Here is a 14,071-nt window from a genome sequence, read left to right as displayed (position 1 = left end):
TATCCAACAGACGATGGACTATGCAAACCCGCAAGCATGTCCTACTGTCCGGCCATGTCGTTGCAGGATAGTACACAGTCGGTAACCCCGGACAACAATCAAACTTGGTGCAAGGCGCTGGTTTGCTCGAGAGAAACGAAAGCAGCCATGACGCCCTGATGGCATCTGCAAAGAACGAACACAACGACCAGCCAAAGGCGTCTGCACAGCGTCCAAGCGAATAGTAGTCGACGCTGGTGCAGCGTCATGCACGTGCGCTGAACCTGGGACTAAAAGTGCTCGGACTATACAACGCGTCTCCCATTGCTGTCCCCGCCTCCACCCCATCGACCGCAATTGTCGCGCCACATTCCTCGACTGCAACGCCACTTTTCCTCGCACCATATACTCACGCGCGCGACTACCATGAGTGCGCCGGCATCGCCCTCAGGGGTCGACCAGGTCGAATCTACTGCCACGCGGCGCAAGTCTGGACGCGTATCCAGAAAACCAGACAGGTTCGCGCCAGGCGCGAGCCCAACCACCACCACCAAGCGGAAGCGCGGCAACGACAATGACAGTGCAGTAGATGCGAGCGACTCTTCCGAACAAGAGTCGGACCAGAGCACTGAGGACGAGCCGGATGATGAGGAAATCAAGGAGCGCAGGCGCAAGAGGAAGTCCAAAGCTGCTGCCCGTAAGCCAGCAGCTAAGAAGCCAAAGACCAATGGCGACAGCCTCAGCCTGGCCATCCGTCCTGCCAGCAACGCGACAAAGAAGCTTGCCAAACGACCCCGAAAAGCGCCTGTACGCAAAAGCACCCTGCCAGAAGAGACTGAAGGCCTATATGGTATGTTTGCAGGCGCGGCATGAAGCCTGCACAAGCTAACGCGCTATAGCCGACGTTTTCGCTAGCGGAGACCGGCTCGAAGACGTGACCGCTCAGTGGATAGCCCGATTCAATGAACATGAGGCCAAAGCTGTGGCCGAAATCGTAAATCTAGTCTTCCAAGCCTCAGGCTGCGATTTGCGGATAAACGAGGACGATATAGGCGATCCTGATAACGCGCCCAATCGCGTAGCCGAGATTCAAGAGGAATTCCAGCAGGTGGGTCTAGACGGCTTCATGCAGCCCGGTGCATACTAACAAGAACCAGTACGAGGTTACTGAATACCCTCTGATTGCAAAGGCAAAAGACGGCGGTGGCAATGCCTTCAGAAACGCGCTGCAAGGCTTCTTTATGACCCTCATACAAACCATTGCAGAGTCAGGCCTCATGTACGAGAGTGTGGAGATTTTAGAAAACATTTCCGTCTGGCTGGGCGCCATGTCCTCCACCGGTAATCGTCCATTCCGCCATACAAGCACAGTCGCCTCGCTGGCCATCACGACCGCCCTGGCACAAGTTGCGGCAGATCTGGTAGAGAATACGGCTAAGCGCGTCCGCCAGAGCGAAGCAGAGGCCAAAAAGTCAAGAGTGAATAAAGACCGTGTGGCTGCAGCAGAAAAGGAAATCGACGAGTACAATCAAAAGCTAGAATATGTCGGGGGCCAGTTGGATGACTGGTTCGCTGCTGTCTACGTTCATCGCTACCGGGACGTTGATCCCAAGATCAGAGTCGATAGCGTGGTAGCGCTGGCAGATTGGATCATCGCATATCCCGATAAGTTTTTTGATGGCACCAAACTCCGCTATCTGGGTTGGGTGCTTTCAGATCCAAATCCATCCACACGAATCGAAGTGCTGCACCAACTTGCACGCTTGTTCCGGGATGAGAGCAAGCTGGCCGGCCTGAAGACCTTTACCGAGCGCTTCCGACCACGTATTGTCGAAATGGCTACTCACGATGCGGAAATCAACGTGCGTGCTGCAGCAGTCGACTTGCTGGATATTCTTCGTGAAGCCGGCTTCCTTGAGCCCGATGATATTGATTCGGTTGGCAAGCTCATCTTCGACTCTGACGCAAAGGTTCGCAAGTCCGTGGTTGGATTTTTCGCGGAGAACGTCAATGCTGCATATGAGGCGACCGTAGAAGATATGGGAGGCGAAGAAGCCTTAAATGAAGCATTGGCTCCACCTGATGAGGATGAGGAAGAGTATCACAATCCACGACTCGAGTGGCTCAAGCTCAAGTGTTTGGTTGACCAGCTGCTCTCATACGACGAAGACGAAGTTGAGCTGCCCTCGCAAATCCAACGTATGTCTCCTGGTACGGAGCTGGGGTTGATTGCTGCTGGTGTGGAATCGCGCGTTTCGCTCGCTGCTCAAGCTCTCTACGATGCTATTCCGGAGATTCGGTCATGGGAGGTTTTGGCTGGTTACCTCCTCTACGACCATTCCCAAACTGTTCAAGGAGACAGTGAGGATCCAGAAACTATGCTTCGCCAAACCTGCCAGCTTGAGGAGAAACACGAGACTGTTCTCTTAGACATCCTCAATTCTGTTGTACGTATCCGACTTCAGCGCCTTGCAGAGGTGTCCAAGGACAAGAAGAAGACCAAGACGCAACGCGAGAGCGAGCAAGAGGACCAAGCAGATATGGCTCGACGACTTTCGTTACTCATTCCTCAACTTCTGAAGAAATTCGGCGCTCTTCCAGAAGCCGCTGCGCTGTGTCTCCGATTGGAGCGTGAGCTGAATCTAGATGTCTTTGAAGAACTTCGACAGAATGCAGCCCTCACTGCGTTACTCGACGACATCAACAAGCAATTCCTTACTCATCACAACGAGCGTGTGCTTGGTGAGGCCATCGGGTCCATTCTACACGCACAGGGCAGCGAGGAACTTAGAGAGACGGTTGATCTCAAGGTGCAAGCACTTTGGGATGACCTGATTAACACATTCGATGCCCTTCGACGAGGCAAGGACTTTTCCACACGGGGCAACTTGGATCAAAATGTTCTCCGTGGTGTTTCCAACGTCGTACTAAAGATGGCACAGCTGGTGACTGTTTCAGATGCTTCTGTGTTGGACCATATTGTTGCTCCTGCAAAGCCAAAGAGCAGAGGCAAGAAGGCAGCGTTAGACACACCGCCAATTGACTCGGTATTGCAAATCCTTGAGCGAGGTGTTCCAGTTGAGGAGCTGGATGCAGAGATTGAAGAGGCAGATGATACTCTTGTCCGTCACGCAATGTCCATCATGCTCATGTATTTCATGTGGAAATGCCGGGAGTGCACCACACACGTTGAGGAGGGTACCAGCATGCCTGACGAAGAGCTCATGGCGCTTGTGGAAAGGAGGGATACTTGCGTCACGACCTTGATGAGGGTTATGGAGAGCCGAAAAGGCACAGATGAAGTACGACTCGACGCAGCGAATCTCCTTTTAGACATTTACACCATGTTCTGTACACTACGGGTCAAGAAGGGCAAGGTGACGAGGACGCCTAAAAAGACACAAGGTCGCGGGTCAAATAACACCAATGACGACTGGGAGGCTCTTTGCCGCGATATTGACAGCAACACAACGAAGCTCATCTTACAGATCCTTACGGCATGGGAAAACCACCTAGCCAAGCTTACCAACAAGCGTCTCGAGGAGCCGGATGTTGATGATGACCCAATCGACCCTGATGACGAACCGGAAAGTGACGAAGAGGATGCTGCGGATGAGGGTGCAGTATCGGACAAGCAAGTGCGTGCTATTCTGGCTGAGCAATCGCTCGATGCGTTCGGTGGGCGCATTGTACATGCTGTGCTTGTTGGTGCACTTGATGGCAACGGTTCAGGCACAGTGCGCAAGCGTCTAGAGCGTAACAAGACAAAGCTTACGCCTACATGGAGGGAGGTTGTAAATCATCTCGACGCAGTCAAGCAACGCAAAGTGACCAAGAAGGGTACAAAGGCAGCCAAGGAGACTGCCAAGCCAGCCAAAAGCAAAGAGGTTGTTGAAGTGGACAGCGATGAAGAGGAAGAACAAGACGCTGAGAATGAAGTACCCGGAGACGAGATTGAAGATGAGGAAATGGCTGATGGTGATGAGGAGCAAACAAATGGTGTACAGGATGCGGAGGAGAATGGTGACGATGCGGCAGAGAGGGATGGCGATGGCGATGGCGAAGAGAGTATTCTCGGCGACTGAGTGTTTTGATATGGGCGAGATGCCTGGGTTTAGTTGTTTACTTTATGATTGTGAAGCAGGTTTCGGAGCTCCGCTCTTCTTCTTACATACCAAGGCCACGATTACAGCAAGGCGCTTCGGCGTTATCACCATGGGTAGTATGGTACGGGTCTGGGACTGGCGGCCTTTTGTGAATTCATCATCTGCGGCGCTGTTTCCACATCACCTCTATCTAACATGAATTTAATGAACAAGCAAGTCCGTGCAACCATTTTCAATGCCCAGTCAGCTCTTGCACCTCACTTTGCACTCATCAAGTTTCCCCATAGGACATGTTGGGGGAGATGGGGAACAGAATCCAGCAATCTCTTGGCACACCCCGACGAACGCAATGGAAACCTGTGCGCCAGCATTAGCGCCTCGCACGGACCATCACACACAATACGCGAATTATCGGCATCCACCGCCCTCGAGGAACTTTGTCAAGCCTACAGCAAGCCCGTCTAACACCGCCGACAACAGTCAATACTGTGAGTTATCGCCCGGCCCTCAGACGCTGTAACAGCAGTCAATCTTTGCGAAAGAATAACGGACTGATTTCAGGCAGCAAACCAGGACTTACCCGCCTAACCCGCCTTTCAACCACACATCATGTCTCACGAGTCGGTCTGGTATTCCCGCCCTAGGACCTACGGCAAGGGCTCTCGCGAGTGGTACGTCGCTCCATCTTTATACACCTACGCCTATCTATACATACACCCGTATTCCAGTCCAATCCAGTCCACGCGGGGGGGAAGGCGGGCCTTTTGCGTACCATGATGGGCGCAGGGGCAACGAAGGGAAACGAGCGATTGGACATTCCAAGAAACAAGGACAAGGCGTCACTTTATAGGCAAAGGCAAAGGCTAACACAGTACTCAACAGCCGCGTCTGCACGCACCCTGCTGGTCTGATCCGCAAGTACGGTCTCAACATCTGCCGTCAGTGCTTCCGTGAGAAGAGCGCCGACATTGGCTTTGTCAAGGTACGTTTCTGGTTTCTCCTACGCTCTTGCACAGCCTGGCAGATGAGCGATCGCGTCTACTATGAGGCTATATGCGTATGGAAGGAAGCAAAAAGGCTAACGAGTATCGCAGCACCGATAAATTCTCTTACCCTTTGTTCAAACGGAAATCGAACCGGAGTAGGGGCGGCGCACAAACTTGACGAGATGATTACCTGACGATACGAAATGGCCACCTCGGGACCCCCGGATCTCTCTTTCTTTTCTTTTTTTCTCTCTTCTCTCTTATTTGCAACCATGGGGGAAAAAAGAAGAAGAGGGGTGGATGGATTTAGCATGGGGGAGCTGCGAGGCAAGATAGGAAACAAGAGCTGAAAATGATAGTTTTTTTTACTTGCCAATGTGTGTTGAGGGAAGGCGACGAGACGGGGTTTCTGATAATGGAAACTTGATGTTTCGACTTTCTCTCCCTATCCTTTGTCTCTCTCTCTGTGTGTGTGTGCTGTTTCGGACACGTTTTTTCCCTTGCATATATGTGCGAGACAAGTGTGCTACTATCCTCTCCGGTCCCTTGCATAAACCACAATCCAAATACTCAATTCACAAGCTTTTTGCTATCTGGAATTCTGTCGTTGTTGAGCGAACTTAACGAGACAAGACTCGACTTTGCAACACCAACTGGTCCATCCAAACACACAAAAGCGCACATATATCATCCAATCTAATCCCACTGGGAAACAAGAGAACCCCCCAAAAGAAGACTTGATTATATCCATTTCCGAGAAGAAGAAGAAAAATGCAAAATGGCCAATATTTGGGGGGGGGAGGGTAAAAGAGCTACATACGGGTACGAAGATGGGGCGCACATATGCAATGTACGAAAATGCCCCAAAAAAAAAGAGAAACCATGTACAAATTTGGCGAAAAGAGAGAGAGAAAAAAAAAGGCGATAGAACGTTTTGGATGCGTCCCATTCCCCTCCCTTCTCATTCCTTTCATCGTGGTATCAAACAAAGTCAAGTACACGTGTAAAAACCCCCCTCTCCTTCCTCGCTGCGTTCTCATACTGTCTCAAAAGCGTTCGCTTGCTGACCTGATTACATGCTTCGGCGAAACCGCACCCCCTCTCGTCCCCCTCCGCTCGAAAAAGGCAAAAAAAAAGAGTAAAAAGCAAAACCGTTCATCCTTGTAACTCATTCTCTGCCTCGTATCTCGTGTATTCCATTTCTCCTCCACACCTGAACATTCCAACCAACTTTGTTATTGCTGCTACTGTTACTAGACAAACCAACAAGACCGACAACAATCCAGGAAAAATCAGTCAGTCAGACAGACAGACAGACAGACGGGAAAAGTGAGGAACCTCTCAAAAAAAAGAAGAAGAGAGGGGCTCTTTACTCAGCCGCAGGCATACTCTCCACCTCTTCACTAAGCGCGCGCCAGTTATCCGCCTGGAGCTCTGCATACTTGACTCGTTCCTGCGCCCACTCCTGATGGAGGCGACTAATGTGGTACTGGGATTTCTGGAAGAAAAGAAGTTCGTCGCGGATGCATTCGCGGATGAAGACGCCGCGGGCGTGTTGCTGGACAATGGATTCCTTGTCCTAGACAGCCAAGTTAGCTATTGTTCGCACTTACAAGCAACTTTTGGATGTGCTATCAAAGAGAGGAAAAAACAAACATACCTTGAAAATGGCCTCTTCGACCTTTTCCGCCTCTCCAGGCTTGGCGTCGGGTTTGTTGCGGATATTGCTGAGTTTGGCCTCGTTGCTGACGATTCGTCGTTCCAGTTGGGGAATGTTGTCCTTGGCGTACTTGTCTCGTCGATCAAACATGTCTCTTACGCTGACGAGGGTGTCTCTTTGGCGTTTGAGGTCTTCCAAGACACCTTCTTCCCAGCCTCTTGCTTCGTCTTCGAGGAGCTGTTTACTCGAATCGAGGTGCCGTGCTGTAGCGCTTAGGCCCTCGTTCAACAACGGTACGTCGTTGGTATCCACAGCATATGTGTCGTGGCTTGCCTCGGTGAGGCCACTCAGTGCCGAAGAGAAGCGCAGGTATTCGGCTGCCATGCCTTCATTTCGGCGGCAGAGGCGCTCCATCATGTTGCAAAGCGTAATGTAGGTTTCGGCGCTACGTCTTACGCCTGACCTGACCGTGTCGAAGAGGTCAGGAAGGGTCTTTGGTAGGGAGTCTTCGAGATCCGGAGGAAGGGGTTTGCCGGTGAATTCTTCCTGTACAGAGAGATTGGCCTGCTTACGCCATACTGCAAGTTCCTGCTCCTGGTCAGTACAACCTAGATCTCGTTTGTGCTAGCTTAACCTACCGTAGGTACAGTCAAGAACATGACAACCAATTGCTCTTGGTTGAGGACCGGATGCCGCACAAGGGCGTTTGTGAATCGTGCCAGACCCTTTCTTCGCTTCTCAAGGAAAGTAGCATCGGCGGCTATTGGGTTGCCGTTGACTAAGAACTCTCAATATTCATGAAGAACATGGGAAAGGAGATTAACTTACTGCCAACCCTCTTTGGGGGCAACAATGGCAATTGCCGGAATGGATATCGCTTGTGCAAACAGTCTAATAACCAAACGAAATCGCTGTATCGACGAACGACCTTTGTTGTGCGTCGCGAGCTGGCGACTTCGTAGTTGCGATGCTGGAACATGAAGACGCCCTCCTTCTCCGAGAGGGCAGTTATGGTGATTACTTCGTCGTTTCCAGACGCGCCGGGCAATCGACCAATTGAGGTACCCAGCTCCGGTGGCGCATTAGGCGCACCTTCTCGACGCGTAGGAGCGCCAAAGCCTCCATCTCCCATAGTCGGGGCAGCAAAGGGCTGGTTTGCACCGCCATTGTATCCTCCCCAACCACCTTCGCTGCCCAGAGAGCTGGGCTGGACAGGTTGGGGATTTGCCGAATCGGTGGTCGAGTGGGTGGTGAACTGGCTGGTGGTGCGGCCTCTGGTGTGGATGCTGGAGCCGTTGGTCTGGTGTTGTGTAGTGGTGTAATTGGCGTGGCTGTGGCCTCTGTGCAGGTCAGGGCTGCCCCACGGATCCGCCTCCGGGTCTCCGAAAGATTGCTTGCGCATGGGCGCACTTGACTTGTTTGCAGCAGGCGATTGCTGTTGCTGGGTCGGCTGGCGCTGAGGAGCTGGAGGGGTTGGGGGATGGGGGTCCTGCGGTGGTGGAGGAGCAGTGGATGCAGAGGCAGGAGCGGGAGCAGGCGACGAGTCGCGGGCCTTTGCGGATTGAGGAAGGGATACAGTGGGTACGGGGAGATCTAGCACTGGGTCAGTACTGGCGGGCTGCAGGCATATGCACGGCGACGATTGCTGCTAACACTCACTGCGTTTTCTCTCGTCGACGCTGTCGAGGGTGATGTCCTCGTGCTCCTGGGCCAGCCCAATCAAGGCAAAGACAACATTGAACTCGTTTCTCCCCAGCTCGGCGCTTCCACCGGCGGGCAGCACAATCTCGAGGATCTTGGATTGGGCGTGGGCGGGAATCCCACTGTCTGCCAACAGCTGCTTCACGCCTACAAGACTGATGCCGTTGCCGTGGCCATGGCCGGCGTCGAGCAGGGCGTCGAATGCATCAATGTACGAGTCGGGCACGTCGGTGGGCGGGAGCAGCGACCTCACGAGAGCCTCGCGGCCAGCTTTCTTGGGCGTGGGGAATGCCCAGGGCGAGTCGTTGTCACCGAGGTCGTCGGCAAACAAGCTGTTGCCCGGCCTGCCCGCGGGCTTGGGATCGTCGTCGAAGAGCGACGACGATTGTCCTGGGCGCGGCGGCGTGTTGCTGTCATCGTCGCCAAAGAGAGACATGATGGATCAGGGGAAGAGGCGCTGGGCGTCTGTCTTCCGTCAGGCTGCGCGCGGTCGATATGAGGCGGAGGCTGCTGGGTCGCAGTTTAGTTTCTATGTGCAGTAGCTGCAGCCGCCCACGCGCCATGATAACATGGAGCTATGATGCGGCCTTGCAAGGAACCCACGACGCCTCCACCACCCACCCCGGCCCAAGCTCTACCGAACCCCCCCCCCCCCAGCCTTATCGCCCTCTCTTGGCCCCCGCCTTTGCTTCATTATTCACCCATGCACGCATTCATCCATTGCCAATATAACACGTCTGCACATGTTCAAAAAAAGAGTCTTTGCATTGCAAGTGGCGTGCCTTCTAGCCGCTCATCCAAGAACAGCACTAGTTGCACGTACGCAACCCATAGTATGTAAAAATGCGCCATTCCTCCAAAACGAATAAAGAAAAAGAGCCTGACCTCGTAGTCGGCGGGTATCCAATCCCCATAACAAACACCAAATGATTCCTTTTTTTTTGAAAAGTTCCCACTGCGCCGTCCCATGCCAATGCTGCGTGGTATCGCCCAACCACTACTCGTCCTCCAAATGCGCCATTCCAACATAGGGGGTATATATACGTGCTATCAACATGACAAATATAAACACAAACATGCAACACACCACTCATCTCTTCCTCACAGCTACCTCTCGTGGTCAGTCCGGCTGTGCTGCCGAGGCACGCTAAAGTCAACAACCGATGTGCTCTTATATTGTGCCGACCCCGTCGCTGGTGTAGACAATGACGGTCGTACCTGCGTTCCTAGGAGGTCGCCACTGCTTTGCTGCTGCTGCTGCTGCTCATGCAAAATTCCTGGCGAGAACCGAATCCGAGGATTGCGTTGAGAATGTGGCGATGATGTGGAGAGATGCGCAATTTCACTCGAATTGGTTGCTTCTACGTCGGTTGTCGTCGTTGGTCGTCCAAGCTGGGTACCTGCACTGGCAAACGCTTCCTCTTGCTGAGCTTCTTCTTGTTGCTGACGGATAATGTCTGGAGACCAAGTCTGTCCACGAGGTTGTGCAGGAATAATCGTCACTGGTAGCTGCATGTCCTGTTGCGACCCGTTCTTCTTCTTGGACCTTAGCTTCTCGCTTTGCTGTGCGGCAAACGTGCCAAGTCGATCTCCCAGAGCCAATCCGTTGTAGGTGCGTGGTGGTATGTTTGCAGCCACATCGTCGACTCCAAGTGGTTCAATCACCTGGCCTCTTTGCAGCTCCCGAGGTGGCGTCTTTCCCTTCCTGCGGAAGGCATTACCGAGTGCTTGCCACTGCCACTTGCCTCTGTTGGCATTGGTATTGGCATTGATACTGGCCTCTTCAATTTCGGCACCCTTTTCGGGATCTTCTGGGTCGGCTGGTTGATTTGGTAGTGGTTTTTGTTCTTGTGATTGCAGTTGCGGTTGCGGTTGTGGTTGCGGTTGTTGTTGTTGTTGCCCCTCGTAGTCTGCTATCCGACGGTCTGCGGGTGCAGGGTGGGGTAATGGTGGTGTGTCACTGATCGGATGATAGCGTACTGTATAAACTGTTGAGTCGGCGCTGGTTGTGTCTGTCCTGCTGACGGGCGAAGAAATTACAGGTACTGGAGGTGGGGTATGCACACGGACGTAGGAGCGCGAGTTACGTTCTGCGCGTGTTGTAGATGCTGACCGTCGCGCAACCGGAGGTGGGGCAGGAATGTGAATAGTGCGTCTCTTGCGTGCTTCTGCTCGTGGTGATTCCGTCATCTTTCGTCCAAATTTCTGTGCAAAGTTGTTGAAACGAGCGGCATGACCTGATGTAAAAACACCAAAACCTCCACTTGCACCTTTGTCGTGTCCTCGGTGGCCGTTTTGTTGGTTGGGTTTTTCTGATGGTTGATGTTTGCGCTTCGAAGGCCAGCTGTGATCGGATGGACTGTTGTCCAGCATGTCGTCTCCATCGTAAATTTCTCTTCCCAAAATTCCATCTTTTTTCTCTTCCCTTTCCAAGGCTTCAATTCTTTCAACCCACTCCCAAACAATAACACTAGCAGCAGCAGCTCCCACCCAGCGAAAGTAGTCTCCCCATCCGGCAATGCTGTAGTTTGCGATGTCGGTAATGAAGAAAACGACTGGTGTTAGAATAGCAATAATCGATACAAGTGAGATGACGCTCATGTTCCACATCATCGAGTGGTAAAAGGCATATCGTCTCTTAGTAATGGCGTAGTACATGACCCAGGCGGCATAGAGCATGCTTAGCGACAGTTGAAACAGGTAACTCAGGGCGGGAATGGCAGTGTCGAAATGTGCGGGACGGCGCGAATTATCGTAGGGGCCAAAGCTGTTGAGGCAGCTGAACAGGATGTCGAGAAGGATGAGGGCGAAACCGACCCATTTGATGATGACTTTTTCTTTGTGGCGCGGAAACAGGCGTATCAGAGTCTGGACTTGGGCGAGCCATAGGAATATGTCGGACACAACGCGCGAAACCTTGATTTCCATGCCAGCGACGACCTGGTCACGTAGCTCGATGGCATCGATGAAGCCGTCCTCGTACTGGCGCTCGGCAATCTTGAAGGTGTCGGCGGTGGCGAGCGTAAGTGAAATGGCGACGGTCAGGGCTGCGGCCTTTTGCAGCCATGGGCGGCTGCCCACGCCAATGATGGATCCTCCTCCGGAAGCACCGCTAATCATGCCGCGGCGTCCCATGAGGCCCGACCGTCCAGAGGCATTGCCGACGAAGAAGGTGCGCGGCGTGATGATGAGCATGATTACGAGCATCCAAGCGATAACGGTGGCAGCGCCGGTAGCGTAGGCCTGGGGAGTGATGGAGGCGTGGAAGGGGTCGCGCATGTCGGCGACGCTGGTGACGCCGCCGGTGCCATCTTCGATGTTGCTGGTGTTGCCGGGCGTGTTGGAGCACAGGGGACGGAAGAGGGCGCTGTCGTTGAGGGTGATTGTGTTGCCGGGCGAAATCTCAATGGTGCCATGGGCGGGCAGTTTGTACGAGGGACAGTGCTACGAGGGGCGGTTAGTCGCGTGGTTGGAGTCGTGTCGCGGCGGGCAGCAGAGGGCTTACATAGGGCGTCGTGGCATCGGGCGCGCGACTGTCCAGGAGACGAGAGGCGGCAGGCGACGAGTCGGCCTCCCACATGCTCGATCGGGGGGCTATACTGGTCCAGCAGCAGTTGGTGACGGATGGAGGAGGCCCATGGATGTTCAGGCGAGCGGCATCGGATGTACGGGGTTGTGGAGGAGGTGGGTTCGAGAGACGAGCGTCGCGGTTGTGGGTTAAGCGTCGAGGCCAAGTGGGAGTGGGCTGGGCGAAGCTTGAGGGCACGCCGGCGGCCTGGTGGCACCTGCCGTTCCAGCTTGTCTCATCTCGGCCGTGATTGGTCCCATCCCTGCAGCGCCCGGCCAGCTCATTGCACCGTGGCCGCCCCGTCGCTGCCCTCGAGCATCGAGCCTCATCCCAGGCGTAGTAAAACGTCGCACGAGCGCGTTGCTGGAGACATCAAACTCTGCCCGTCCAACGGCGACGGCTAACCCTCCTGGGGCCTCTGCCCCGCCCCTCGACCCCCGACCCCGAGCGCCCGCCCCCCAGCCAGCCAGCTTCGGAACGCGCGGGTGAGGCCAAGTACTGGCGATGGCGATGGCGATGGCGATGATGGCGATGATGGCGATGATGGCGATGATGGCGATGGTGATGGCGAGGGCAAGGGCAAGGGCAAGGGCAAGGGCAAGGGCAGGGGCAAGGGCACCAAGTACTGCCTCTGTGTCGCGCCGAATGTCAACGAGCGGCTGCGGGTAAGTAGACTGAACGGCATCGGACACAATCGGGCCTCGCCTCGATTCTTTTCAGCATAGCATAGCCTGCCTGTCCTATGCCCACAATACCCCCCAGCTTTCTTCACCCACGCCGTAGCCACAGCCCAGCGCAGACTGACTGGCAGAAACGACGGAGGCTGCCATGTCACTGCCAGGCCATGTGCCACTGCAGGCTGTGTCCCAGCTCCGGACAGCATTACAAGACACTGGCTGCCCGTGCTAACGACCGATGGCGCATTCGACCTTTTCCCCCGTGCGCCTTGTAGCAGGTTTTACGTAGTACTCATGCACCATGGCATGGCGTGCTTCGACTTGACAGCCGCTCTTTCTTCCCGCGCAAGAGTCTGCGACTTGGCTAGCGCACAGACGCAAACACGCAAACCGCCTCTCTCTCACCCGCTCTCTTTCTCTCTCACCCGCTCTCTTTCTCTCTCACCCACACACGCACACACATATTCTCTCTCTCATAGCCCTGCAACAACATGCACAGCAAGATCCCAACACCAGACCCAGGGTGCCCAAGACGACGCTTGCACTCCACTTGTTCAAGCCGGGTGTGCTTTCTCTTTGACGCTCACAGTCTTGTCCCCCTCGTCTTTCATTCCTCGTTCAACCAACGCATTCTGCCTTGCACAACACCGTGTTTCATCTTGTCTGATATGAGCCTATAAATGCGCTCCGGTATACGACAGAGCTTCAACACCGGCCGCCTGTTGGACAGGAATACCTAGAACTTGGTTCCTTCCTAAGCTGTTATGATGCACTCGGCGACTACTCTTGTGTACCTCCCTACATATGCACTTAATTCCCCGAGTCACATGGCGCTTTATAATCCCTCTAGCCCCTTTACTCCTCTCTGTAGATTGGTGCCTCCACAGTAAGTGCCATACACAGTAAACAAGTCAATGGTAGTGCCGGCCCTTACCGCTTACCATATCGACTTCTGGTAAGGTCCGTTCTACTAGCTTGCATTCCAAATTGAATTTCTATGCGCCTTGCACGAATGCTGCCGCATCGGCGATCGAGCGATCCCATGTACATTGCGTAGACCGCGTAGCCCGGCCAATCCTCTGCTCTGGTCCATCTGCTCTCCTACTATGTATTTGTAATGTCTTGTTTGGCCAACCATGGCTGGGATATCCGTGGAATCTAACTATGAGCCTGTCAAGCCTCACCTTTCAGCACCATTTAATGCGACCAATTTTAGACCTTGACGCATTCTAGAATGGCACCATTTGTCTTGCCGCAACATCTTCTAACTACTGTGAGTTCTTAGTTGATATTGGCATTCATCGTTTAGGACATCTCACGCAGACTATTTGCACCGTGCAGATAGACAAAAAGCAGCACACGACAAAGGCCCATCTAGATATTAGATGCTTGCA

General features: G+C 53.7%; 4 protein-coding genes across 4 annotated transcripts; 2 read left to right on the top strand and 2 right to left on the bottom strand.

Annotated features, from left to right (window-relative positions):
• Window positions 1-405: 405 nt before the first annotated feature.
• On the top strand, window positions 406-4,311 carry PSV08DRAFT_207494 (uncharacterized protein; the record flags this gene model as incomplete). The annotated part of the gene is made up of 3 exons (XM_014221760.1): window positions 406-829; window positions 879-1,087; window positions 1,137-4,311. 3 exons carry the CDS (start codon window positions 406-408, stop codon window positions 4,062-4,064), a joined length of 3,561 nt encoding a protein of 1,186 aa, XP_014077235.1. The 3' UTR covers window positions 4,065-4,311.
• Window positions 4,312-4,555: 244 nt separating this feature from the next.
• On the top strand, window positions 4,556-5,520 carry PSV08DRAFT_320821 (40S ribosomal protein uS14). The gene is made up of 4 exons (XM_014221761.2): window positions 4,556-4,573; window positions 4,651-4,756; window positions 4,968-5,067; window positions 5,180-5,520. Exons 2-4 carry the CDS (start codon window positions 4,695-4,697, stop codon window positions 5,186-5,188), a joined length of 171 nt encoding a protein of 56 aa, XP_014077236.1. The 5' UTR covers window positions 4,556-4,573; window positions 4,651-4,694; the 3' UTR covers window positions 5,189-5,520.
• A 791-nt stretch (window positions 5,521-6,311) lies between these two features.
• On the bottom strand, window positions 6,312-8,868 carry PSV08DRAFT_228218 (uncharacterized protein; the record flags this gene model as incomplete). Its single annotated transcript, XM_014221762.1, has 5 exons — window positions 6,312-6,650; window positions 6,732-7,319; window positions 7,370-7,509; window positions 7,560-8,324; window positions 8,391-8,868. 5 exons carry the CDS (start codon window positions 8,866-8,868, stop codon window positions 6,441-6,443), a joined length of 2,181 nt encoding a protein of 726 aa, XP_014077237.1. The 3' UTR covers window positions 6,312-6,440.
• Window positions 8,869-9,190: 322 nt separating this feature from the next.
• Window positions 9,191-12,830, bottom strand: PSV08DRAFT_378951 (PalH/RIM21-domain-containing protein; the record flags this gene model as incomplete). The annotated part of the gene is made up of 4 exons (XM_066093359.1): window positions 9,191-11,876; window positions 11,938-12,239; window positions 12,500-12,712; window positions 12,773-12,830. 4 exons carry the CDS (start codon window positions 12,828-12,830, stop codon window positions 9,540-9,542), a joined length of 2,910 nt encoding a protein of 969 aa, XP_065948739.1. The 3' UTR covers window positions 9,191-9,539.
• Window positions 12,831-14,071: the final 1,241 nt, after the last annotated feature.

This window comes from Bipolaris maydis (genome assembly GCF_028858645.1).
Source record: "Bipolaris maydis strain C4 unplaced genomic scaffold PSV08scaffold_11, whole genome shotgun sequence".
NCBI classification, from domain to species: Eukaryota; Fungi; Ascomycota; class Dothideomycetes; order Pleosporales; family Pleosporaceae; genus Bipolaris; species Bipolaris maydis.
The sequence above is the reverse complement of the archived record's forward strand: the minus strand, read 5'-3'. Positions and strand labels throughout refer to the sequence as shown.